The sequence below is a fragment of the Bombina bombina genome, chromosome 6, assembly GCF_027579735.1.
Source record: "Bombina bombina isolate aBomBom1 chromosome 6, aBomBom1.pri, whole genome shotgun sequence".
In the NCBI taxonomy this organism is placed as follows: domain Eukaryota; kingdom Metazoa; phylum Chordata; class Amphibia; order Anura; family Bombinatoridae; genus Bombina; species Bombina bombina.
Genome location: NC_069504.1, coordinates 478762709 through 478785085, shown reverse-complemented (window position 1 = coordinate 478785085; position 22377 = coordinate 478762709). Strand labels below are relative to the sequence as shown.

The window sequence follows — 22377 nt, the reverse complement described above, 5'->3', positions numbered from 1 at the left end:
AAGGTTGTCAACAAACCAGATAAAGAAAGAAGCGTTTCTACGCTGCGTACAAGATCTGTTAATAATGGGAGTGATCCATCCGGTTCCGCGGTCGGAACAAGGACAAGGGTTCTACTCAAACCTGTTTGTGGTTCCCAAAAAAGAGGGAACTTTCAGGCCAATCTTAGATTTAAAGATTCTAAACAAATTCCTAAGAGTTCCATCGTTCAAAATGGAAACTATTCGGACAATCTTACCCATGATCCAAGAGGGTCAGTACATGACCACAGTGGATTTAAAGGATGCTTACCTTCACATACCGATCCACAAAGATCATCACCGGTATCTAAGGTTTGCCTTCTTAGACAGGCACTACCAGTTTGTAGCTCTTCCATTCGGATTGGCTACGGCTCCAAGAATCTTCACAAAGGTTCTGGGTGCCCTTCTGGCGGTACTAAGACCGCGAGGGATTTCGGTAGCTCCATACCTAGACGACATTCTAATACAAGCTTCAAGCTTTCAAACTGCCAAGTCTCATACAGAGTTAGTTCTGGCATTTCTAAGGTCGCATGGATGGAAAGTGAACGAAAAGAAGAGTTCTCTTTTTCCTCTCACAAGAGTTCCATTCTTGGGGACTCTTATAGATTCTGTAGAAATGAAGATTTACCTGACAGAGGACAGGTTAACAAAGCTTCAAGATGCATGCCGTGTCCTTCATTCCATTCAACACCCGTCAGTAGCTCAATGCATGGAGGTGATCGGCTTAATGGTAGCGGCAATGGACATAGTACCTTTTGCACGCCTACACCTCAGACCTCTGCAATTATGCATGCTAAGTCAGTGGAATGGGGATTACTCAGATTTGTCCCCTACTCTGAATCTGAATCAAGAGACCAGAAATTCTCTTCTATGGTGGCTTCATCGGCCACACCTGTCCAGGGGGATGCCATTCAGCAGGCCAGACTGGACAATTGTAACAACAGACGCCAGCCTACTAGGTTGGGGCGCTGTCTGGAATTCTCTGAAGGCTCAGGGACTATGGAATCAGGAGGAGAGTCTCCTTCCAATAAACATTCTGGAATTGAGAGCAGTTCTCAATGCCCTTCTAGCTTGGCCCCAATTAACAACTCGGGGGTTCATCAGGTTTCAGTCGGACAACATCACGACTGTAGCTTACATCAACCATCAGGGAGGGACAAGAAGCTCCCTAGCAATGGTGGAAGTATCAAAGATAATTCGCTGGGCAGAGTCTCACTCTTGCCACCTGTCAACAATCCACATCCCGGGAGTGGAGAACTGGGAGGCGGATTTCTTGAGTCGCCAGACTTTTCATCCGGGGGAGTGGGAACTTCATCCGGAGGTCTTTGCCCAAATACTTCGACGTTGGGGCAAACCAGAGATAGATCTCATGGCGTCTCGCCAGAACGCCAAACTTCCTCGCTACGGGTCCAGATCCAGGGATCCGGGAGCGGTTCTGATAGATGCTTTGACAGCACCTTGGAACTTCGGGATGGCTTATGTGTTTCCACCCTTTCCGCTGCTTCCTCGATTGATTGCCAAAATCAAACAGGAGAGAGCATCAGTGATTCTAATAGCGCCTGCATGGCCACGCAGGACTTGGTATGCAGATCTAGTGGACATGTCATCCTGTCCGCCTTGGTCTCTACCTCTAAGACAGGACCTTCTGATACAGGGTCCATTCAAACATCAAAATCTAACTTCTCTGAAGCTGACTGCTTGGAAATTGAACGTTTGATTTTATCAAAACGTGGTTTTTCTGAGTCGGTTATTGATACCCTGATACAGGCTAGGAAGCCTGTTACCAGAAAGATTTACCATAAAATATGGCGTAAATACCTATACTGGTGCGAATCCAAACATTACTCCTGGAGTAAGGTTAGGATCTCTAGGATATTGTCTTTTCTACAAGAAGGGTTAGAAAAGGGTTTATCAGCTAGTTCATTAAAGGGACAGATTTCAGCTCTGTCCATCTTGTTACACAGGCGTCTGTCAGAAAATCCAGACGTCCAGGCTTTTTGTCAGGCTTTAGCTAGGATCAAGCCTGTGTTTAAAGCTGTTGCTCCGCCATGGAGTTTAAACTTAGTTCTTAACGTTTTACAGGGTGTTCCATTTGAACCCCTTCATTCCATTGATATAAAATTGTTATCTTGGAAAGTTCTGTTTTTAATGGCTATTTCCTCGGCTCGAAGAGTCTCTGAGTTATCAGCCTTACATTGTGATTCTCCTTATCTGATTTTTCACTCAGACAAGGTAGTTCTGCGTACTAAACCTGGGTTCTTACCTAAGGTGGTCACTAACAGGAATATCAATCAAGAGATTGTTGTTCCATCCTTGTGTCCAAATCCTTCTTCAAAGAAGGAACGTCTTCTACACAATCTGGATGTAGTTCGTGCCCTCAAGTTCTACTTGCAGGCAACTAAAGATTTTCGCCAAACTTCTTCCCTGTTTGTCGTTTATTCTGGACAGAGGAGAGGTCAAAAAGCTTCTGCTACCTCTCTCTCTTTTTGGCTTCGTAGCATAATACGTTTAGCCTATGAGACTGCTGGTCAGCAGCCTCCTGAAAGAATTACAGCTCACTCCACTAGAGCTGTGGCTTCCACTTGGGCCTTTAAGAATGAGGCCTCTGTTGAACAGATTTGCAAGGCTGCAACTTGGTCTTCGCTTCATACTTTTTCCAAATTTTACAAATTTGACACTTTTGCTTCTTCGGAGGCTATTTTTGGGAGAAAGGTTCTTCAGGCAGTGGTTCCTTCTATATAATGAGCCTGCCTATCCCTCCCGTCATCCGTGTACTTTTGCTTTGGTATTGGTATCCCAGAAGTAATGATGACCCGTGGACTGATCACACATAACAGAAGAAAACATAATTTATGCTTACCTGATAAATTCCTTTCTTCTGTTGTGTGATCAGTCCACGGCCCGCCCTGTTTTAAGGCAGGTAAATATCTTTTAAATTATACTCCAGTCACCACTTCACCCTTGGTTACTCCTTTCTCGTTGATTCTTGGTCGAATGACTGGGACTGACGTAGAGGGGAGGAGCTATATGCAGCTCTGCTGGGTGAATCCTCTTGCATTTCCTGTTGGGGAGGAGTTATATCCCAGAAGTAATGATGACCCGTGGACTGATCACACAACAGAAGAAAGGAATTTATCAGGTAAGCATAAATTATGTTATCTATCTTTTAAAACAATAAAAATTCTGGTGTAGACTGTCCCTTTAATAGAGTTTATGATTCCCCAACGTCTGAGGATGTTTTTCTTGTTTCAGACAAGATGTCTGAAATTTTAGCTCAGGAGTGGGATAAGCCTAGGGTTCCGAATTCCCCTTCCCCTGTTTTCAAAAAAATGTTCCCTATTGCTGACTCCATTCGAGACTCATGGCGCATTGTGCCTAAAGTAGAGGGAGCTATCTCTACTCTGGCTAAAAGAACTAACATTCCTATAGAAAATAGTTGCTCTTTTAAGTAACCGATGGATAAGAAGCTAGAGGCTTACTTAAAGAAGATGTACATCCATCAAGGATTACAGTGGCAACCTGCAGCAAGTATTGCCACGGTTGCGGGAGCAGCATCTTATTGGTGCAATGCCCTGTCTGATCTGATATCAGAAGAGACTACAGTAGAGGAGATCCAGGATGCGATCAAAGCTCTTAAACTGGCCAATACCTTTATCTGTGATGCCAACATGCAGGTAATTAGACTGGGAGCTAAGATGTCTAGCTTCACTGTTCTAGCTCGCAGAGCTCTGTCGTTAAAATCTTGGTCGACTGATGTATCTTCAATGGCCAAGCTTTTGGTTTTACCTTATAAGGGTAAAACTATTTGGTCCTGGTCTGGCAGAAATCATTTCAGAGATTACGGGAGGAAAGGTGTCTTTCCTACCTCAAGACAAGAAGAATAGACCTAAGGGTCGACAGACTTCTGTCATTATAAAGCTGCAAAAGGAACGAAAATTAAGTCCTTCTTTCAAGCCAGACCAATCCAGGTCCACTTGGAAATCCAGCCAGCCTTTGAATAAGGGAAAGCAAAACAAGAAGCCTTCTGCTGATTCTAAATCAGCATGAATAGTCCACCCAATCAGATTTTTGGATCCGGTGGGGGGCAGGCTTTCTCTCTTTTTCGTCAGGCTTGGATACGCCATGTCCCAGATCCGTGGGCTGTGGACATAGTATTCCAGGGTTACAAAATAGGATTCAAGTCTTGCCCTCCAAGGGGCAGATTTCTCTTGTCAAGACTATCCTCAAACCAGGTAAAGAGGGAGGCCTTCTTAAATTGCGTAAAGGACCTATCCTCCCTGGGAGTTATTGTACCAGTCCCTTTCTGTCCCATCCTAGATCTAAAGTGTGTCAACAATTTCCTCAGGGTTCCGTCCTTCAAGATGGAAACTATTAGTATCATTCTTCTATTGGTTCAGGAAGGTCAGTTCATGACGACCATAGACCTGAAGGACGCGTATTTACACGTTCCCATTCACAGGGATCATTACCAGTTTCTAAGGTTTGCCTTTCTGCACAAGCAGTTTCAGTTTATTGCCCTTTCCTTTTGGTCTTGCCACAGCTCCCAGAATATTCAAAAAGGTTCTGGGACCCCTTTTGGCAGTGATCAGATCCCAGGGAGTTGCTGTGGCGCCTTATCTAGACAACATCTTGGTTCAGGCGTCATCTTTTCAACTAGTAAAATCTCATACAGAGGTGTTATCTTTTCTACATTTCCACGGGTGGAAAGTGAATCTGGAAAAGAGTTCCAACTACAAGACTGCGTTTCCTAGGGACAATTGTAGATTTTCCTGACGGATGTCAGAAAATCCAAGCTTTTTGCTTCTTGTCTTTTTCTCCAGTCTGCTTTTCATCCAACAGCGGCTCAATGCATGGAGGTGATTGGTCTGATGGTGGCTTCCATGGACATCATTCCTTTTGCTCGGTTCCATCTGCGTCCGCTCAGTCAATGGAACAGAGACCATTCAGATTTATCGCAAAGGATAACTCTGGACCCCTTAACAAGAGACTATCTTGTGGTGGATTTCACTGGAACATCTGTCTAGGGCACTTGCTCCCTGAGACCTTCCTGGGTGATTGTGACTACGGACGCTAGCCTGTCAGGTTGGGGAGCTGTTTGGGGTTCTCTGAAAGCTCAGGGCTTGTGGTCTCGGGAAGCGTCTTCTCTTCCCATAAACATCTTGAAATTGAGAGCAATCTTCAATGCCTTGACAGCTTGGCCTTAATTATCTTTAGTCCGGTTTATCAGATTCCAGTTGGACAACAGCACCTCAGCGGCTTACATCAACCACCAGGGAGGAACTCTGAGTTCCTTGGCCATGAAGGAGGTGACTCGCATTCTGCAGTGGGCGGAAGCTCACAATTGTCTATCTGCCATCCACATTCCAGGAGTGGACAATTGGGAGGCGGATTTTCTGAGCAGACGGACTTTTCATCCCGAAGAGTGGGCTCTCCATCCCAAAGGATAACCCTCAGGTGGGGGGTCCCGGGTTGGATCTGATGGTGTCTCATCAAAACGCCAAGCTTCCAAAGTACAGTTCAAGGTCAAGAGATCATCAGGCCGTCCTGATAGATGCTCTGGCGGTTCCTTGGGATTTTGTGCTAGCATACCTGTTTCCTCTGTTTGCTCTCCTTCCACAAGTCATTGCTCTTATCAAGCAAGAGAGAGTGTATGTGATTCTAATAGCTCCTGCCTGGCCTTGCAGGATCTTGTTTGCGGATCTGGTGAAGATGTCCTCTCTTCCTCTTAGATTACCTCTGAGGAAGCACCTTCTAATTCAGGGTCCATTCCTCCATCCAAATCTAGATTTTCTGAAGCTGACTGCTTGGAGATTTAACGCCTAGTCCTGTCTAGACGTGTTTTTTCGGAAGTGGTCATTGATACTATGCATCAGGCTCATAAACCTGTTACTCGTAGGATTTACCATAAGGTATGGCGTAAATTCCTCTTTTGGTGTGACGCTAAAGGTTTTTCCTGGAGTTGGGTGAGGATTGCCTGAATTTTATCTTTTCTTCAGGGTGGCCTGGAGAAAGGTTTGTCTGTCAGTACTCTGAAAGGTCAGATTTCTGCACTGGCTATCCTTTTAGACAAACGTCTGGCAGATTTACCTGATGTTCAAGCCTTTGTTCAGGCCCTGGTCAGATTCAGGCCTGTGTTTAAACCTGTTGCTCCTCCTTGGAGCCTTAACCTAGTTCTTAAAGTTTTGCAGCAGGCTCCGTTTGAGCCGATGCATGTTGTTGATATAAAATTATCATGGAAGGTTTGGTTTCTCCTTGCTATTTCCGCTCGCAGAGTTTCTGAGCTTTCAGCTCTGCAGTGTAATTCTCTGTACCTTATATTTTTCATGCAAATAAGGCGGTCCTTCGTACTAAATTGGGTTTTCTCCCTAAGGTGGTGTTGTATCGAAACATTAATCGGGAAATTGTTCCTCCTTTTTGTCCTAATCCTCCTTCTCATAAGGAACGTTTTTTGCATAACTTGGATGTTGTGCGCACTCTAAAATTTTACCTAGAAGCTACTAAAGATTTTCGGCAATCTTGCCCTGTTTGTTGTTTTCTCTGGAAAGCGTAAGGGTCAGAAGGCCACTTCTACTACTCTCTCCCTCTGGTTAAGAAGTATGATGATTCGTTTTGCTTATGAGACTGCTGGACAGCAGCCTCCTGAGAGAATTACGGCTCATTCCACTAGGGCTGTCTTTTTTTCTCTTCTTGGGCTTTCAAAAATGAAGCTTCTGTGGTACAGATTTGCAAGGCAGCAACATGGTCCGCTCTGCATAATTTTTTCCAAATTCTACAAATTTGATACTTTTGCCTCGGCTGAGGCCTCTTTTGGGAGAAAGGTTCTTCAAACGGTGATGCCTTCTGTTTAGGTCCTCCTGCCTTGTTCTCCCTCCCTGTTCATTCCGTGTCCTCTAGCTTGGGTATTCGTTCCCACTAGTAATTGGAATGATGTCGTGGACTCTCCATGCCATAGGAAAGAAAACAATTTTATGCTTACCTGATAAATTTCTTTCTTTCCAGGCATGGAGAGTCCACAACCCCGCTCTCTTTTTTTTTTTTTTTAATTCTATTTCAGCAGGTTTTGTTTTTTTTATTAACCTCAGGCACCTTTACACCCTTGTGTTTCTTCTTTTTCCATTTTCCTTCGACCAAATGACTGGGGATTATGGGTAAGGGAAGTTACACTTAACAGCTTTGCTGGGGTACTCTTTGTTGCCTCCTGCTGGCCAGGAGTTGAATATCCCACTAGTAATTGGAATGACGTCTTGGACTCTCCATGCCCGGAAAGAAATTTATAACGTAAGCATAAATTTTGGTTTTGTTCAGTTTCACATAATTCAACTATCCTTCAAGAGATCCTTGGAACCTCAACTTTTTGTGAATGTCTCTTTTATCCATGCCAGCTAAACACTAGCATCCCAGTAATGAATAAACTTTGTTGGGACAGTAATAAACAGCCCAATAAGAGTTTTAGAATGAATGCAAAAAGCCTTTAATGTTAGTGCTCTCAGCAGATATTACATAAAGACGCTCAGCAAAAATCAGTAGTCATGAAGAGTTCACACTAATGTCCTCTTAAAGCTTCAAACATAAACATGTAAATCAGAAATATACAACTTGTTAAATAGCCAAAGAGTAAGACAATAAAATCACTAATAAAATAAGATTGTTGCTGGTGTTAGCTCAGGCGGCTCCACTATAATCATCTGGATAAGGAGAACTGATCACTAGAAAACAAACAAAAGAAAGCAACGCGCCACAAAGTGTAAAACTGTTATACAGCTGATTGAGTAAAACCCCACTTTGCATGAGATGCACTTACAGTTCTGTAGGCAAGTCCAACCACAGTGATCTGCAGTGATGGAGATCAGGGAGCAGGGTTGTGATCAGTGAGCTGGATACTGAGAGCATTAGCCTAATCTTACAGCACCATTTGGTTTCCTACATCTCATAAGAAGTGAGGCTTAATGAATCAGCTGTGTATATTGGGAGGGTTTTTTACACTGTGTGGCGCTTTCTTTTTTTATTTCTAGTGATCCGCTAAAAACAGTTGCAAATATATGGCTAAATGTAATAATACTAATAGGTTACACAAATGACCATAAGTGAATACACTTTACTCAAGTTTATTTTTGTAACTGGTCCCTTGCGATTTTACAATATGATGCAGGACATTTTGTGCTAAGAAAGAATAATTGATATAAAGGCTGTTTCAATCACTTCATATGAAGGAACTTAAAGGGACAGTCAACTCCAAAATGTATATTGTTTAAAAAGATAGATCATCATTTATTACCCTTTCCCCCAGTTTTGCACAGCCAACCTGGTTATATGAATATACTTTTTTACCTCTGTGATTACCTTGTATTTAAGCCTCTTGTGACAGCCCCATCAGCTACAGCTTCAGCCATGGACATAGTGTCTGAAAATATAGGCTACAACAAAAATACCTGCATGTGTGGTGTTCTGATTATACGTAGATACGTGTCACTGTTCTGTAGTTGCACCAAGTGGGAAACTGGCTATTTTATTTTCCAATGCATAAACCAGAGTGACTTTTCACAAGTTATGATATTTTGAATCATTGTACATGGCATAACGCACCTAATCATATCCATGAACTGGCCATGAAAATAATAAGGTCAGATGTGCTGAACCAGCAACATTTCTAAAACCCTATGGTTATGAGGCTATGACCAGGCACAGCACTGGTGGTGTCAGTCAGTCCCTGAATGCTGCAATCACACAGTTAAAGGGAGAAGAAACATTTGCATTACAGAACTAATTTATGTTTCCTAGATCTGTATAAGAAGCGTTCTGACAGATATTGACAACTCTGCAATTTGTTACTCTGCAATTGCCAATATTACTCTTTATTGGCAATTTTGTCAGAATTCATTCAAAATTTATTTCAATAAGTGTTCAGACTGAATATATAAAATGTTAATGGATTTTGAAAGTTAATTAGATAATCTAGTTGCAGCTCATACATGTTCCACCTATTTGCGTTATCTTTTAGCATAACTTTAGATAGTTATCTTGATTATTTACAAAATATGACAAGGAAAAATAAGAAAAGGCCAATAAAGTTTACTGTAAATTAATATCTGGCATTTGTATTTACTTATATTTCAACATCCACTGCAATTCATGTCTTTTTTTATTTTATTTTTTTGTTACACAAGTATGTCTGAAACATGCAGTTTTAAGAGACTTTCTAATTTCCATTATTAAATTGTGCACAGACTTTTTATATGCACACTTTGAGTCATCAGCTACAACTGAGCATGTGCATAAGTTCATACTGTATGAGTCTATTATTGACTGATGTTGGTCCCATGATACAGGTGGGCTGCAAAATTTAAGTAAATTTGGAAGTTTGTCAGGAAAAAAAAACTACTGCTCATTTAAAATTCAGACTGTGCTATTACATTTTCTTTTTATTATGCACCTGGTGACTATGCAGTTATACTCTATTTAATGGGTTTTATACATTTCTGTTTTTCCGCTCTTCTTTTTACTGTCAGCCTGAAAATATGGGTCCAGAGAACTGCTTGTATGACCTTGCAGCTGTTGTTGTACACCATGGCTCTGGGTGAGTGCAATAGACCAATTCTATCTGTCAATATTGTCTTTTTATATCAATCTGTCTCCCTTGTGCTTTGTCATGTATATGACCCTGTTTATGCTTACCTATGGTTTCACTAAGTAAAACTTTTTAAGAGATCCCTTCAGCACACAATGATTCACTAAATGTCTGTCATCTCTCCTTCTTTAATACATCGGTTAAAGGGACATAATACTCATATGCTAACTCACTTGAAACTGATGCAGTATAACTGTAAAAAGCTGACAGGAAAATATCACCTGAGCATCTCTATGTAAAAAAGGAAGATTTCTCCTGTTAAGTGTAGTCAGTCCATGGGTCATCCATTACTTATGGGATTATAACTCCTCCCTAACAGGAAGTGCAAGAGGATCACCCAAGCAGAGCTGCTATATAGCTCCTCCCCTCTACGTCATACCCAGTCATTCTCTTGCACCTAACTAATAGATAGGATGTGTGAGAGGAGTGTGGTTATTAAATTTAGTTTTTATTTCTTCAATCAAAAGTTTGTTGTTTTAAACGGCACCGGAGTGTGTTGTTTTTTCTCAGGCAGTTTTAGAAGAAGAATCTACCTGAGTTTGTATATGATCTTAGCGGACGTAACTAAGATCCATTTGCTGTTCTCGGCCATTCTGAGGAGTGAGGTAACTTCAGAACAGGGGACAGCGGGCAGGGTTCACCTGCAAAGAGGTATGTTGCAGTATATTATTTTCTAAGGAATGGAATTGACTGAGAAAATACTGCTAATACCGATATAATGTAAGTACAGTTTTAAATGCAGTAGTAGCAACTGGTATCAGGCTGTTATGTATGTATGTTGGCACTGAGGTATTTCTGGGGAATGGCACTTCACTAAGAAAATACTGTATACATATAACATATAGCCTTTCTGCAGTGAGAGCGACTAGCAACAGGCTTTTAATATCATTTCATATATTCATATTAAAACGTTTACTGGCAGGTTAATCGTTTTTTTCTCTGAGGTACTTGGTGAAAAATTTTATGGGCATTATTTTCCACTTGGCTTTCGTTTATTTTGAATAAAATCAGTTTACTGAGCTTCCCCACTGTTGTATTATGAGTGGGAGGGGCCTATTTTGGCGCTTTTACTACGCATCAAAAATTCAGTCACAGCCTTCCTTATTCTCTCTGCATGATCCAGGACGTCTCTACAGAGCTCAGGGGTCTCCAAAGCTAGTTTGAGGGAGGTAATCACTCACAGCAGACCTGTGAGACTGTGCTTTGACTGTGATAAAAACGTTATATATTTTATTATCCGTTTTTTTTTGTTGGTATTAAGGGGTTAATAATCCATTTGCTAATGGGTGCAATCCTTTGCTAACTTAATGCATTTACTGTGAAAATTTGGTTTCTATAACTAATCCGGTTCATTGTTATTTCAACTGTGAGTTTTTTGTGTGCTTCTTAAAGGCACAGTAACGTTTTTTTATATTGCTTGTAAATTTATTTGAAAAGTATTTTCCAAGCTTGCTAGGCTAATTGCTAGTTTGTTAAACATGTCTGACACAGAGGAATCTCTTTGTGCAATATGTTCAAAGGCCAATGTGGAGCCCAATAGAAATTTATGTACTAATTGCATTGATGCTACTTTAAATAAAAGTCAATCTGTACATGTTAATAAAAATTCACCAGACAACGAGGGGGAAGTTATGCCGACTAACTTACCTCACGTGTCAGTACCTGCATCTCCCGCTCAGGAGGTGCGTGATATTGTAACGCCAAGTACATCAGGGCGGCCATTACAAATCACTTTGCAAGACATGGCTAATGTTATGACTGAGGTTTTATCTAAATTGCCAGAACTCAGGGGTAAACGAGACCACTCTGGGGTGAGAACAGAGTGCGCTGATAATACTAGGGCCATGTCAGATACTGCGTCACAATTTGCAGAACATGAAGACGGAGAGCTTCATTCTGTGGGTGACGGGTCTGATCCAAATAAACTGGATTCAGACATTTCAAATTTCAAATTTAAGCTTGAGAACCTCCGTGTGTTACTAGGGGAGGGAGCAGTTTCTACTTTAGCTAAGCGTACCACTATCCCGGTGGAGGATAGCTGTGCTTTTTCAGATCCAATGGATAAAAAGTTAGAGGGTTACCTTAAGAAAATGTTTGTTCAACAAGGTTTTATATTGCAACCCCTTGCATGCATTGCGCCGGTCACGGCGGCGGCGGCATTCTGGTTTGAGTCTCTGGAAGAGACCCTTGAATCAGCTCCATTGGATGAGATTACAAACAAGCTTAAAACCCTTAAGCTAGCTAATTCATTTATTTCTGATGCCGTAGTACATCTAACTAAACTTACGGCTAAGAATTCCGGATTCGCCATTCAGGCGCGCAGAGCGCTGTGGCTAAAATCCTGGTCAGCCGATGTGACTTCTAAATCTAAATTGCTTAACATACCTTTCAAAGGGCAGACATTATTCGGGCCCGGTTTGAAAGAAATTATCGCTGACATTACTGGAGGTAAGGGCCATGCCCTGCCTCAAGACAGAGCCAAACCAAGGGCTAGACAGTCTAATTTTCGTGCCTTTCGTAACTTCAAGGCAGGAGCAGCATCAACTTCCTCCGCTCCAAAACAGGAAGGAACTGTTGCTCGTTACAGACAGGGCTGGAAACCTAACCAGACCTGGAACAAGGGCAAGCAGGCCAGAAAACCTGCTGCTGCCCCTAAGACAGCATGAAGTGAGGGCCCCCAATCCGGAAACGGATCTAGTAGGGGGCAGACTTTCTCTCTTCGCCCAGACTTGGGCTAGAGATGTCCAGGATCCCTGGGCGTTAGAGATCATATCTCAGGGATATCTTCTGGACTTCAAAGCTTCTCCTCCAAAAGGGAGATTTCATCTTTCAAGGTTGTCAACAAACCAGATAAAGAAAGAGGCGTTTCTACGCTGTGTACAAGATCTTTTACTAATGGGAGTGATCCACCCGGTTCCGCGGTCGGAACACGGACAGGGGTTTTACTCAAATCTGTTTGTGGTTCCCAAGAAAGAAGGAACCTTCAGACCAATCTTGGATTTAAAGATCCTAAACAAATTCCTAAGAGTTCCATCGTTCAAAATGGAAACTATTCGGACAATTTTACCCATGATCCAAAAGGGTCAGTACATGACCACAGTGGATTTAAAGGATGCCTACCTTCACATACCGATTCACAAAGATCATTACCGGTACCTAAGGTTTGCCTTTCTAGACAGGCACTACCAGTTTGTAGCTCTTCCCTTCGGGTTAGCTACTGCTCCAAGAATCTTCACAAAGGTTCTGGGGTCTCTTCTGGCGGTACTAAGACCGCGAGGAATATCGGTAGCTCCGTACCTAGACGACATTCTGATACAAGCGTCAAGTTTCCAAACTGCCAAGTCTCATACAGAGTTAGTACTGGCATTTCTAAGGTCACATGGGTGGAAAGTGAACGAGGAAAAGAGTTCTCTATTGCCACTCACAAGAGTTCCCTTCTTAGGGACTCTTATAGATTCTGTAGAAATTAAGATCTATCTGACAGAGGTCAGGTTAACAAAACTTCTAAATGCTTGCCGGGTCCTTCATTCCATTCCACGCCCGTCAGTGGCTCAATGCATGGAGGTAATCGGCTTAATGGTAGCGGCAATGGACATAGTTCCCTTTGCACGCCTGTATCTCAGACCACTGCAATTGTGCATGCTAAGTCAGTGGAATGGGGACTACTCAGATTTGTCCCCTATGCTGAATCTGGATCAAGAGACCAGAAACTCTCTTCTATGGTGGCTCTCTCGGCCACATCTTTCCAAGGGGATGCCTTTCAGCAGGCCAGATTGGACAATTGTAACAACAGACGCCAGCCTGATAGGTTGGGGCGCTGTCTGGAATTCCCTGAAGACTCAGGGATCTTGGACTCAGGAGGAGAGTCTCCTTCCCATAAATATTCTGGAATTAAGAGCAGTTTTCAATGCCCTTCTGGCTTGGCCTCAGTTTGAAACCTGATGAACCTCAGAGTTGCTGTCGGACAACATCACGACTGTGGCTTACATCAACCATCAGGGAGGGACAAGGAGTTCCCTAGCAATGATGGAAGTATCAAAGATAATGCACTGGGCAGAGTCACACTCGTGCCACCTATCAGCGATCCACATCCCAGGCGTGGAGAACTGGGAAGCGGATTATCTAAGTCGCCAGACTTTTCATCCGGGGGAGTGGGAACTTCATCCGGAGGTCTTTGCCCAACTTCTTCGGCGTTGGGGCAGACCAGATCTCGATCTCATGGCGTCTCGCCAGAACGCCAAACTTCCTTATTACGGATCCAGGTCCAGAGACCCGGGAGCGGTTCTGATAGATGCTCTGACAGCACCTTGGGTCTTCAACATGGCTTACGTGTTTCCACCCTTCCCGATGCTTCCTCGATTGATTGCCAGGATCAAACAGGAGAGAGCATCGGTGATTCTAATAGCGCCTGCGTGGCCACGCAGGACCTGGTATGCAGACCTAGTGGACATGTCGTCCTGTCCACCATGGTGTCTACCTCTGAGACAGGACCTTCTGGTGCAGGGTCCCTTCAAACATCCAAATCTAATTTCTCTGAGGCTGACTGCATGGAGATTGAACGCTTGATTCTATCAAAGCGTGGATTTTCGGAGTCAGCGATTGATTTACCATAAAATATGGCGCAAATACTTGCATTGGTGCAAATCCAAAAGTTACTCATGGAGTAAGGTTAGGATTCCTAGGATATTATCCTTTCTACAAGAAGGTTTAGAAAAGGGTTTATGCGCTAGTTCGTTAAAGGGACAAATCTCAGCCTTGTCCATCCTTCTACACAAACGTCTGTCAGAAGTTCCAGACGTTCAGGCTTTTTGTCAGGCTTTGGCCAGGATTAAGCCTGTGTTTAAATCGGTTGCTCCGCCATGGAGTTTAAACTTAGTTCTTAACGTTTTACAGGGTGTTCCGTTTGAACCCCTTCATTCCATTGATATCAAACTGTTATCTTGGAAAGTTCTGTTTTTAATGGCTATTTCCTCGGCTCGAAGAGTCTCTGAGTTATCTGCCTTACATTGTGATTCTCCTTATCTGATTTTCCATTCAGACAAGGTAGTCCTGCGTACTAAACCTGGGTTTTTACCTAAGGTAGTTACCAACAGGAATATTAATCAAGAGATTGTTGTTCCATCATTGTGCCCCAACCCTTCTTCAAAGAAGGAACGTCTTCTGCACAATCTGGACGTTGTCCGTGCCCTGAAATTTTATTTACAGGCAACTAAAGATTTTCGACAAACTTCTTCCCTGTTTGTCGTGTATTCTGGACAGAGGAGAGGTCAAAAGGCTTCGGCCACCTCTCTCTCCTTTTGGCTTCGTAGCATAATACGTTTAGCCTATGAGACTGCTGGACAGCAGCCTCCTGAAAGAATTACAGCTCATTCTACCAGAGCTGTGGCTTCCACTTGGGCTTTTAAGAATGAGGCATCTGTTGAACAGATTTGCAAGGCTGCGACTTGGTCTTCACTTCACACTTTTTTCCAAATTTTACAAATTTGACACTTTTGCTTCTTCGGAGGCTATTTTTGGGAGAAAGGTTCTTCAGGCAGTGGTTCCTTCCGTGTAAAGAGCCTGCCTGTCCCTCCCGTCATCCGTGTACTTTTAGCTTTGGTATTGGTATCCCATAAGTAATGGATGACCCGTGGACTGACTACACTTAACAGGAGAAAACATAATTTATGCTTACCTGATAAATTCCTTTCTCCTGTAGTGTAGTCAGTCCACGGCCCGCCCTGTTTTTTATGGCAGGTCTAAATTTTAATTATACTCCAGTCACCACTGCACCCTATAGTTTCTCCTTTCTCGTTTGGTTCTCGGTCGAATGACTGGGTATGACGTAGAGGGGAGGAGCTATATAGCAGCTCTGCTTGGGTGATCCTCTTGCACTTCCTGTTAGGGAGGAGTTATAATCCCATAAGTAATGGATGACCCGTGGACTGACTACACTACAGGAGAAAGGAATTTATCAGGTAAGCATAAATTATGTTATTTTACCTCACAATCTCCTCAGCTCAGCAGAGTAAGTTCTGTGTAAAAAGTTATACTTCACCTGCTCCCAGCTGCAGGTAAAGAAAAAAAAATGAAGAAATGAACTGCAGCCAATCAGCATCAGCAGTGCTGAGGTCATGAACTCTTACTGTGATCTCATGAGATTTGACTTAGCTCTCATGAGATTTCATAGTAAGCTTCCTTTACCTGATTGGTGAAATAATATGAGTGCATGAGGCTCATCCCCTAAGCTGTCCTAGGACAGAGATACTAATATGCTGCTTAGAAATCCTTTACAATGGGATGTGGCTACTGAGGAACTTTTGAGGTAAAATATATTTCTTTTTTACATAGAGATGTTCAGGTATTTTCTAGTCAGCTTTTTACAGCTATGCTGCATCACTTTAAAGTGTTTAAACATTTGGGTATTATGGCCCTTTAAATCAGATACTTAGATTCAAATTTTGAAACTGGAGATATTGGAATTGTGTGTGTAGTATCTAGTAAAATGTATTTCTGTTTCTTGTCTTTGTCTTGAACTCTGGATCATCTTTTGCTATCCTCTTTCATATACTCCTCTGGTACAAATCTTTTCCCCCCCTATTTATCTGCCTCTTGTCTGTCTTTCTCTTGTTTAAAAAAACAACAGTGTTTTATTTTGTCTTGCAGTGTTGGTTCTGGTCACTATACAGCATATGCAACTCATGAAGGGCATTGGTTTCATTTTAATGATAGTACAGTGACTCTGACAGAAGAAGAGACTGTTGGCAAAGCAAAAGCTTATATTTTATTTTACGTAGAACGCGAGGTACCTGGTGCAGAGAAGCTCTAAATACTTCTTCAGACAACTCCCTGGCTTTTCATGGGATCACATCACCACCTTTTCTGCTAATACTTGATTGGAAGAAACCTTTTTACCTCTTGGACATACATATATTTTGTGAATATGTTGGCTAGCAGCTAAATAATCGCCAGAGAAAAATGAGTTGCTAAGTTTTTGGCACAATTTGAATGAGCAGTTAGAGATCATCCATACACAATCCATTCACAATGGTATATATTTGTACATACAAAATAAAACAGTTTTTTTTTTTTTTTTTAATGCAGTACTCAAGAGATGGATATATATGGTTTCTTACTATGTGTTTCTCACTGGGGCAGAGAAACAAAGTATTATAGTGGCCCTGACTGATGGTGTAGGTGGAACAAGTAGAACTAAGCTTGCAGGATTTCCCCCATTCCCTTCATGTCCGTTGAGAGGGAGTTTGACCTAGTAATTCTATTTTTCTTTCTGTTGGCCACTTCTTGGTTAGTGCAGAAACATCTTTGCTGGTCCATTTTGTAAGATATGAAACCCCAAATGTTTCTTTCATGATTCAGATAGAAGTAAATTAGAAAGTTGTTTAAAATTATATACTCTTTTATCTAATTTGCTTCATTCACTTGGTATCCTTTATTGAAAAAGCAGAAATGCTTTAATATCTTCAACAAATATTTTCTTACACTGCAAAAGAGGTCTATACCATATTTCAATATGCTGAATCTACTTTTGAATTAAGAAAAGTGACTAAGCAGAATTCTAAGACATCAATTATGACGTTAAACATTTTTTCTTGCACTTCAGTTTGCAAAATTATTACTTCACCACAGATAAACTATTCGGTCCCATATTACAAACTATTTGCAGAGGTATTTGATGGACCAAATCCCCCTGAAAATGTTTTTCCATCTAAAAATGGACAGCTGCGAGAACAGATAGAAAATATAATTTGCTTTTAAGATGTTTTGAATCTATTTTATTGGTAAGACCAAGAGCATTGAAAACCATGTACTCACCTGTGCATAGAAGATTGTTACACAAAAATGTAATTACTTAAAGTGAATGTCAACTTTCAAGAATGAGTGCCCGGTTTTTAAAAATCCTATTAAAAACAGGGGCACTTTCATTCATGAAAGATTACATTTCACCGGTTTTGTTAAAATACCTTTTTTCTTCTTGAAGCCGGAGAAGCGATTCCCCCTCCTGCCGCTCGTCACTTCATACGTCGGCAATGACTAATCCAGCTTCCTCCAATCATGGCGTTACCTCAGGCAATGATTCCCCTAGGGGAGAAGCTTTGATTGGAGGATGCTGTATTCCTCATTGCTGACATATGAAGTGACGAGCGGCAGGAGGGGGAATCGCTCCTCCGGCTTGCAAGAAGAAAAGGTATTTTAACAAAACGGGTGAAATATAAACTTTCATAAATGAAAGTGCCCCTGTTTTTAATAGGATTTTTAAAAACTGGGCACTCATTCTTGAAAGTTGACATTCACTTTAAACCTGCTACTTTTTAAAAAAATCTCAAGCTACACATCTTTATATTAATATAAAAATAGCAAATTGCCTACATTTTTTTAAGAATGTGTAATAAATGATTTGTGATGCCATGTAGAGGATGTTTAACTGTAATGAAATGATATAGAAATAAGTGCATCCTTTTCTGACTGTTTACTTTTATTGGGGTAATTTCTTCACTTTAGGCGGTACCACCATCAAAATGTAATTTATTGCATCGAGATCACCTGGGTTTATCAATTACTAAACTGCATTAAAAAACTAATTTATTTAGTGTGTTTTACTTACCTATGTAAGATGAATGAAGTTAACTTCTTACAGCCAAACTAGGCATACAATATTAATTCAATATTTACATACACACACCTTGAAGTTTCCATTAGTACCCAGACAGCTAAGAATTTGCATTGGACAAGTTGAACATTTTTGGGGGGTTTTCTTATCCTTTACAAATACACTCAATGTTAACTATAGTCATATTTTCCAGCATGAGGTTTTGCTGAGATTTTTAAGAATGTTCCATCTTCCCTAGAAAAATAAACTCCTATATTTAAACCTCACAAATCACTTGCTCTGCTTCTAAATGACCCATTTTCAATGTTCCCACACATTGAGTGGATTACTGTTGCTGTGGGTGTAGTGTGGCCCTTTTGGGTCTCCTAAGTAGCTTTTTGATTGATACTGGATACGCCTTACTGACTACCTAGGAAAGTTTGCTAAATTAGTCATTTGTTTCTTTCCTATGGCATGGAGAGTCCACAATTTTATTCCAATTACTAGTGTGATATTCAACTCCTGGCCAGCAGGAAGAGGCAAAGAGCACCCCAGCAGAGCTGTTAAGTTTCACTTCCCTTACCCATAACCACCAGTCATGCTTTGCCTCTATCATCGGGAGGACGTGCAAAGTTGGTGTCTGAAGATTTTAATTCTTTAATGGGTATGTTTTCCCTGCAAGCAAGGATTGGGGTAAGAGATTGACATGGACTCAGCCCTTGCCTTCTAGGTACTGAAGGACAGCACTTTGGATGTTAATTCCTCAAGTGAATCAATATTTGGAACTTAATTTCTCCTTTTTATATGAGGTTAATAAATTTGGACAGCATTGCAGGCACTTGTGTATGTGAGAGGCTTTTAAAGAGTTATTAAGTTTTCCCCTTAACTTGAGAAGTGATACTGGCAGAAGGGTTTATAAGGGTTTTATGCTTAATCATTCATTATATAGCAAGGTGATACAGCTAAGGCATAAGATGAAACTTTATTTGGTCCCTTTTTGTTGTATCGGACTGCCTCAGAAACACATGCTTTTACTCAGTGGAGCAATTTTTTTCTTTCTAATGACAGTCCACGGATCATCATCAATTACTGTTAGGAATATCACTCCTGGCCAGCAGGAGGTGGCAAAGAGCACCACAGCAAAGCTGTTAAGTATCACTTCTCTACCCACAACCCCCAGTCATTCTCTTTGCCTCTAGTGCAAGGAGGAGGTGAAGTAATTAGGTGTCCTGATTAGGATTCTTCTACCAAGATTTTTTTATTTTGAAGCCAGAGCAGGATTGCTCTAATCTTCCATCACAATTTGGGCATAGCTGTATTCAAACGTTAGTCTCTTCAGCAGGGATGTGGCAGCAGTTAGGAATCGCAGCAAAGTCCACTTTACAAGTTCCTAACATATTAATGCCCTGGTATAGAAAGCCTGCCTGAGTAAGTTTACTCTGTCTTTCTTTTTACACAGGTCTCTGTGAGGAGTGGCATCCTCTCATACTTTGTCCGTATGGCTAGAATGCAGATTGTCCTTCTGGGGCTAGAAGACTGGCACTGATGGGGTTAAGGACTATCCTGTAATTTATTTTGGACACAAACCCCTTAGTAAGGGTGTTTCTGGCAGTGTGCAGGCACTATAGGTTTTTATGATATGGGAACTTAAGGGTTAATCTCCTGCAAGGTATTGAGTCAACACCTTTTTGAGACTCAATTTAAAAATATGTATACTCCATTAAGCTAGTAGGGCGCTTTTGCAAACCTGCTCCATTGTTATGAGGAGAATACTATGCCTGAACGAGTGTAGTGCATAGAGCCTCTGTAGCTTAGTTTCATGTTTCTCCTTGAGACTCAGCGAAGTGTGTTTGATTCTCTACTGGGACCAACTTATTTTAAAAGATTGGATGTGACAGAGAAAATGCACTATTTTAGTAATGGCAGGATGAAGCGTGATTTTTTTTGCACGCTTCATCTCCATGCCGTTTTTGGTATGTCTCTGTCTTCTTTTTCTGTACAGTAAGAGGAGCGGCACCATTTTGGGCTATCTCTTATAGAAAGCGCTCTGAGTTTTATGTAGCCCCGCCTTGGCTCCGGTTGTGATCGGAGCAGCGATCTTTTTTGTCAGTGCTCGGGGTTACTTATGCAGATATTTCTCTATGTCCTGAACCAGGGCAATGGCCTCAAGTTATACAGATATAAAGCTAGTCACACATGATTAAGAAGTGAACGGTCCGTTTTGGGGAGTTTAATTGCACTGTTTTAATCTTTTTTTAGGTATCCCCCCTGTAGTTACTGGTAAACATCCAGGGTGGATTTCAATTCTTCCTAAAGCAAAAATTAATGCAGGGGATATTTATGTGTATGTTAAGAGGGATCTGTTCCTAAGAGAAGGAATTTTTCTTGTCCCGTATGTATGTTTTTCAACAATAAAGTGTTTTGTTTGTTTTCCTGATACTCTGCAATGTTTAACTATAATTGTATATTTTAATAGTGCTACCTGAATATGCCTTTCAGAGCTCTCTATACTGGGGCAAATTTTAAGAGATTTCCCTCTGAGTCTCATGTCTCCCAGGATGATGCTGTTCAGGCAATGCCACAGCTTCTCCTTACTTGTCCCAAGCCTCTATGGCGTCGCATGCAGTGCCCTGCGGTTCCTCTTATTCTCCTGGAGGAGTGTGTTTGCTTACAAATTTGCAGCTCAGGTATCTTTTGTGGTATCTGCAGGTTCGTCTGTTTTTCCTTACATACAGGGAAAATGCAGGAGGACATTTACATTTTCAGATAGTAAGGTTTCTGCTTATTCTGTTAATCAGATCTCCCCCTCTCCTAGACTGGTGAGGAGGTTCCACTGGTTCCTGATGGGAATTTCAGATTTGAACAGTATAATTCCTTCATCTGATGCTGGAGTGGACTACTTCAGATGTATGCTTGCACACCTCATGTACTGTTAAAGGAGGTTTAAGCTACCTGGTCGACACCAATACTCCTGTCGTTGTCAACTCTTGGAAGTTTTGTAAACTTTATCAGTTTCTACAATTTTTTTTTCTTCCTAGGTGGAAGCGTTTCTAGTCGTGCTATGGAGATTCCACAGGAATGGGAGGTACTGGAGATACCTTTCCCTCTCTCTCCCGTCCTTTAAAGGATTTTTCTGTCACTGACTCCATTTAAAACATGGTGCAATTCTTAGAAGCTTTTCTACTGGGGCCAGAGAGCCTAGACCCCTATGGAGGGTAGCTAGCTCTTTACGGGTCCTTAAATATAAGGATAGATATCTCAGCATGCTAATGCACTGTGGCTGAGCTCTGTAGCTGACCAAGGGTTGCAGATTTGATCCCCGGGGAGGTCCACTCAGCCTTTCATCCTTCCGAGTTCGATAAAATGAGCAGCGCCTTGAGACGCTAACGGTGATTAGCCGCACTTTACAGGTTTACAATACAAAGTGCTATTGCATTGTCTTTAGAAGCTGGAGTTTAATTGTTCTTTCAGAGCAATGTATTGTCGTCTTAGACTTGCTGTGCTAGCCTGCTGATGGCTGTTGTGGCCTAGTGGTTGGCAAGCCTGGCTTGAAGGCTCATGGTTTAGAGTTCATACCCAGTCATGAGCCTTTGTGTCCTTCTTTCAATACTTAACAAAGCAGCATATCTTTTAAAGCATTGTGCCTGATTTCTTGGTCAGCAGAGAAACCTACCTGTGGCTCCGTGATTCAGCCTACATTTTATAGCTCTGCAGTGGCAGCTTCAATATTTTAGGTTTCTACAATTCCACACTTCTGTTTTTTCCTTTCAAGGATGATACCTTGTTGGATTTGGTCTGGCAGAATTATCCTTCTACCACATGTCAAGATAGTAGGACTAACGGAAGGTTTTTCTTTTCCTTTTTCTGCAGGGTTTGTCAGGTCTTAGTATCCAACTAATCTTAGTTTAATCTAAGATTTCCTCCCGTGGGCAGATTTCTCCTTCTAGAGTATCTCCTGTCCAGTTTTGCTGAGAGGTTTACCTTGAACTGGGTTCAAGATCTTCATCTCTGGGAGTGATTGTTCTAGTCTGGGAACGAGATCTAGGTATTTCCTCAAGTTTTCTCAGGTTCTGACCTTCAATGTAGTATCCATTTTCCTTTGGTTCAAGAAGGGTCTGTTCATAGCGAACATAGAGACCTGAGGGAT

General features: G+C 41.7%; 1 protein-coding gene across 2 annotated transcripts in view; it reads left to right on the top strand.

Annotated features, from left to right (window-relative positions):
- The window catches only part of USP3 (ubiquitin specific peptidase 3), a 172534-nt gene extending 155503 nt beyond the window's left edge, over positions 1–17031 (top strand). For both annotated transcript variants that reach the window (XM_053717294.1, XM_053717293.1), the window contains exons 14-15: positions 9525–9592; positions 16289–17031. In XM_053717294.1, coding sequence (XP_053573269.1) covers positions 9525–9592; positions 16289–16451 — 231 coding nt within the window. In that variant the 3' untranslated portion in view covers positions 16452–17031. The remainder of the gene's footprint in view (positions 1–9524; positions 9593–16288) is intronic.
- The last annotated feature ends 5346 nt before the right edge of the window (positions 17032–22377 follow it).